Consider the following 5,834-nt stretch of genomic DNA (forward strand, 5'->3'; position numbering starts at 1 on the left):
GTTAAATTTTTTTTCCCTAACTATGTAAACCACGTGCCCTATTTTACCCTCCCCCCCCCCCCCCCCCCCCCCCCCAAAAAAAAAAAAAAACTATATATCTCTATTTACAAATCCATCAACCACGATATATCCTAAATTGTATTGATAGAATTGCTAATTTAACAAAAAGAAATAAACAAATTTCTGCATGAATGATATTAGTCCTGCTATACATTTTTCCCTAAAACAAAGAAATAAATTTCTCTCATTGAGAAAGAAAAAAATTTTCGCAACCGTTTGATAAATTGTGCAATAATATTAATTAGAGGTTAGTTAGTGATGGATACAATTTCATGGACGGTAGATTTCATTGCGGGCCACATTTTTCTCCATTCACAATTAATTCCATGCCCCCTGCCTCTATATGAAAAGTGTGTATATATAGAAATTAAGTTATGGAGTAATCCAAATATATTTCTTCTCATTCTAGTATTATATTCAATATAATCATGTCTACTATTAGTAATTTTTGTTCTATAATCTTGGCTTTGTCCATATTGACCATAGCAAGTATGGTCCCAGAAGCAGAGGGTAGGGCTTTCTTTGTGTTTGGAGATTCACTAGTTGATAATGGCAACAACAATTATCTAGCCACCACTGCACGAGCCGACTCTCCGCCTTATGGCATCGACTTTCCCACTCGTCGTGCCACCGGCAGATTCTCCAATGGCCTCAACATTCCTGACTTTATCAGTAATTTTCTCTACTCTTACTCCTAAATGGTGCAATGATACAAATGTTCGCTCAATTTACATTTTTACGTAAATTATTGTTATTTTTCTGAAATTTTAAAGTTAAATTTAGACCTTATCCCGTAAAATTTGTCTACTATAACATATAAGTATTGTACATATTTGATGAATAGGTCAATCGCTTGGGGCACCACTGTTGCTGCCATATTTGAGTCCAGAGCTTACTGGAGCGAGGCTGTTGGATGGTGCTAATTTTGCTTCCGCTGGAATTGGAATTCTCAATGATACTGGAATTCAATTTGTATGTATCATTTTCTCTTTTCTTACACTTTCATATATTCTGCATTTTTACCCTTCCTTGTTTATTTTCAATTATATTAAATCTTTAATGACAAAAATTGTCAGCTTCGAACATAAAGCTAAGTTAACAGATGATTATTCATTTCATTTGCTTTTCAAATTCAGTTTTAGAGTTAGCTTGGTACTGCTTTCCCGGCCATAAAAATAGATTTCTCAGCTTTTCCAACTTAAAGCAGTATTTGATAAATGCATTATTGATTTTTTTAATAGCTCGGAAAGCTGAAAGGGATATTTGGTAATTGAAAAATTATTCTCCTTAAAAGGTTCCGAAAACTGAAAAGACTGTTTAAAAAAAAACTGCAATTTATAGCTTTTGAGGAAAGTAGCTTTCAGATTTATAAAAAAAGTTGAATTTTTGGTCATAACAATATCAAACTGAAAATAGGTTTTTACGCGTTTTTTCTATAAAAGAGTAAGAAATTGAGAGATAGATAAAATATATAATATTATTTAACTAGATTAGATGTTTATAACTAATTAAATAATCCGAGCCATAATGTAAGAAAAAATAATGTGTTAAATTAGAAATTAGAAATTCAATCCATGAAAATCAGAATGATTGGTGCAAGATTTTATTTTATTTTATTTTAGTCTTAATTTTGATCATTATATTGGTTTTAACTAACGGAAATTTTTTTGTGTTGATGAAACTAATTATGGAATTGAATTAAAAAAATTACAGGTAAATATAATAAGAATGTTCCAGCAATACCAATACTTTCAGCAGTATCAAAGCCGAGTGGCTGCTCAGATCGGAGCTGCACGGGCTCAGCAACTCGTTAATGACGCACTCATTCTTATTACCGTCGGTGGAAACGATTTCGTCAACAACTATTACTTAATCCCTTTCTCTGCCAGATCACGCCAGTATTCTCTCCCTGATTATGTCAAATTTCTCATCTCCGAGTACAAAAAGCTTCTCATGGTGATTTTAATTTCTCAATTCTCATATAAATAATTCTCAATATTTTCAAATTGTGTTCTTTGTTTTTCTAATGTTAATTTGATTTGAAAATTCAGAGGTTGTACGATCTTGGGGGAAGAAGGGTTCTGGTGACCGGAACAGGGCCGTTGGGATGTGTTCCGGCGGAATTGGCGCAGAGGAGCAGAAACGGAGAGTGCTCGGCGGAGCTACAACAGGCGGCGGACTTGTTTAATCCTCAACTGAGTTCAATGACAAAACAGCTGAATAGCCAATATGGTGCAGATGTGTTTATTGCTGCTAATACTGGCAAAATGAGTAACAGTTTTATTACTAATCCCGCTAAATATGGTAAGCCTACTTTTAATTAATTATCAAAATTATTTTCACTTCAACGAACCTCAAATTTGACAAGCAGAGATTCAATTCAAAATTTCTAAATATGAACTTAGTTGGATATGTATTGGAGGGTCTAATACACCCCCAACTCTCAGGTTGTCGAAAAATCAATTGATTCCATATACTTCAAAACATTTCGATTAATCCCTTAGAATAAAAGGGACTCTAAAAATTATGATTAAATTTAATCGGTTTTGATCACATGGATCTTAATGATCATGTACTATTTGGTTATATGCTTATTAGAATCTTAAGGTGAAGATTCAAAGCATCATGCGGCTTAGATTTAATAAGTCTAGATTTGACGGTAAATGACGAAATTCACTTGGTCATTAAGATCCATGTAAATATTCCTGTTTATTTATATACGCGGAATAAAGTCAAATAATGAAAAATAGTCTTTTGGTTTTATTATGTCTCTTAAAAAATTTCATCAAAACTAATAAAATTGTTAAAATAAATAATTCATCCTTGAGGAAATACTTCTCTTCTAAAACTCTTTCTATACAAATTTTTTATTTCTTCTGTTTAATTTAAGTTATTTACATTACTACTCAACAACAGCTTTTATAAATAAGGGAGATTCAGAAAAATTATCAAATAATATAAAACTTAAAAAAAAAAATCCTAGAGGAAGTATTTTATTTCATTATCTATGATTTTTTAATAGATATACAAAAATATTATTATTGAAACAGTGACAAGTAATGTCTTTTCAAAGTTATTATGATACTTAAATTATTGATTTATACTTGTTTAATATTTGCAGTTAGGCATAATTAATATCTTCACATGCAAGTCTCTAATAAAGTAGTGAGAGAGAGAGAGGCATGCATGAAAAGATCATTAACCTAAATTGTAATAGACTTCCATTTCCTTAATTGCTATTTATAGACATTACCTACTTCCCTTTTTATTTTCTTTTTCCCCATAATTATTAATTTATTTATAAAAAAATTATCGGGTTTCTTTTAAGAGGATGAGTTAGAACTCACGACCTTTCACTTCTGATTTATTCTATAATTAAAAATGCAGGATTTACGACGTCGAAAATAGCATGTTGTGGACAAGGACCCTACAATGGAATAGGATTATGCACACCAGCATCAAACTTGTGCCCAAACAGAGATATATATGCATTTTGGGATCCATTTCATCCATCTGAAAGAGCAAATGGGTTAATTGTTAGAGAAATATTAAGTGGATCTAGTGATGTCATCACTCCTATGAATCTTAGCACCATTTTGGCCTTGGATGCTAAAACCATCACCTAATTCCCCTTCTTTCCTTAAACTTGCTTCTCCTCTTCAATAAATTTATATCTTTAAAGGAACTTTTTTCATGTTGCAATCCTATATATTTATGTTTCACAATTCATGTAATCATGTCATCAAGTTTTATATACTTTGTTCCATTTATATAGTTTTTTTTTTCTTTTTTTTTTTTTTGTAATCTCAATCTAATATCTATTGGAAAAATGTAATTTGTGAACTTCTTATTTGATATTAATTATATGGTTTTTTCTTTTTCGTATAATACTATTGTTATCAATTACATAATATAAAATCATAACAAAATACTTTCCACATCAACTTAAGTTCACTCACTCAACAAGGGAAAATTGCACATAATTATTTTGCATTTTTGTTCAAATTCGTGTCTATTTAATAGGTTAACATACCTTTCAATTCATGTTTACTTCCTAGTCATTCAATCAAGAAAGATGAGAATAAAAGAATAAAATTCACGAGCTTAAACATGCTCTTATAAAAAACATTCAGCAATATATATATGAAGTCCAAATTACCGAATCAAACAGTCAAGAGAAAATAAAGAAGTCTAACTTTGGAAATTTGGCCTAGGACTCATAAAGCATTATGACTGCTTGCTTATGTTGCTCACTATGTCATGTCTAATCTTTTCATTAGTTTGTCTCATCCCATATGAAAGCAAGGAAACATGAGGTTTTTCTTTCTTGTAGGAAACTGATAAGGTTTTCAATGAAGGGTCAAGTCACGATCGCCTTTCAACGAAATGTGGAAAACAATATTCAATAAATTTTAGCAACAGGGCCGATCATTGTTCAATTTACCTCTTGCAAGTGCATGGTCACCCCAAAATTAGAGTCAGCTCGGATGGTATCAGAGTATGATTCCGCAAAGATTTCAACACAACAAGACTACAACTTAAACAGGCAATTGCAATTTCAAATATTATATTCGTTCAACATGTTAGTTTAAATTCAAATCATCGATGTCGTTCATTCAAGCCTTTGTATCTAGCTCTTAATATAAATATAATTGAAGATATATATATATATAAAAAGAAAAATGAGCTTGAAGGAAAAAGATATTAACATGATGAATAAAAACAGTAAAGAAAAAATCTTCCTATGCTAAATTCAAGCACATACATAAAAACCAAGGTTTCTGTTCCTAATGCAACTGAGGAATCATCATGACATTTAAATCAACAAGTTGAAACTTTCTCGTTAGAATCATGATAAAAAAATTCCGAGTTTTCAAACTTCTACATGCAAATTCGAGGAAAAGAATAAATAAAAGGCCCAAGAATTTACGTACCCATGAGTAAATCGAGAAGATCGGTAACCTTGAGATTGGCTGTGTTCTTGAGTCCTGATACGGAAAAAGTAGAAAAGAATCGATGAGGAAAAAGAAACATAAAAAGGAATGAGGAGAAAAGGGAGTTTCAGCTGCAACAAACATTTAAAAAACAGAAGAGCAGAAGTTTAAGGGATTCAAAAATCTCCTTTTTGCTCCAGCATTCGGAACCACATATCGTGTGGGTCTGAAATATAAAAAATAAAAGAAAAAGAAAAAAAGGAGAAAAAGACTTTGGTTTCAAAAATCCTAAATATTCTTTAATTTACAAATTTTGATTCTAGTCAATTTATATATAAAAGAAGGGCGATCCCGAATACCGAAGAAAGAATTTAGGAATTACTAAATATGGGGCTTATGGGTCCATTCAATCGTCAAATAAGAAGGTTTGATTGAGTATCAGGGAGTCAAAGAATTTAAGCCAAAATATCAAATGCAAGTGGAGGCCAAATTGTTGGTCCATAGAATAAAATTTTATTTTTAAGTTTATTTAAATAAAAAACATATATTAAATTTAAATTAAAGTTCAAGAAAAATAACTCACATGCCTTGTGGCCAAGCAACACACCATATGAGCTGTGTAAGTTTTTACATGTAATAGGCCAAATACACCCACACGACGTGTTGAGCAGCCACACACTGTGCGGAGGCATTAGAAAGCTTATGGTCGAAAATGGATCATCTCACACGACGTGTGACTTAAGCTGCACGTCGTGTGAGACATAAAACGGTCAATAATAAATGCGTAAAGGAAACCACATGGTGTGGGACAGCAATCAGCAGCAATTTAGGCACAATTCG

General features: G+C 31.7%; 1 protein-coding gene across 1 annotated transcript; it reads left to right on the forward strand.

Moving 5' to 3' along the window:
- Positions 1-445: 445 nt before the first annotated feature.
- On the forward strand, positions 446-3,948 carry LOC136207177 (GDSL esterase/lipase LTL1-like). Its single transcript, XM_065998478.1, has 5 exons — positions 446-732; positions 905-1,032; positions 1,774-2,016; positions 2,112-2,364; positions 3,448-3,948. The coding sequence occupies exons 1-5, from the start codon at positions 489-491 to the stop codon at positions 3,684-3,686; spliced, it is 1,107 nt and encodes a 368-aa protein (XP_065854550.1). The 5' UTR covers positions 446-488; the 3' UTR covers positions 3,687-3,948.
- Positions 3,949-5,834: the final 1,886 nt, after the last annotated feature.

The sequence above is a fragment of the Euphorbia lathyris genome, chromosome 9 (assembly GCF_963576675.1).
Source record: "Euphorbia lathyris chromosome 9, ddEupLath1.1, whole genome shotgun sequence".
NCBI classification, from domain to species: Eukaryota; Viridiplantae; Streptophyta; class Magnoliopsida; order Malpighiales; family Euphorbiaceae; genus Euphorbia; species Euphorbia lathyris.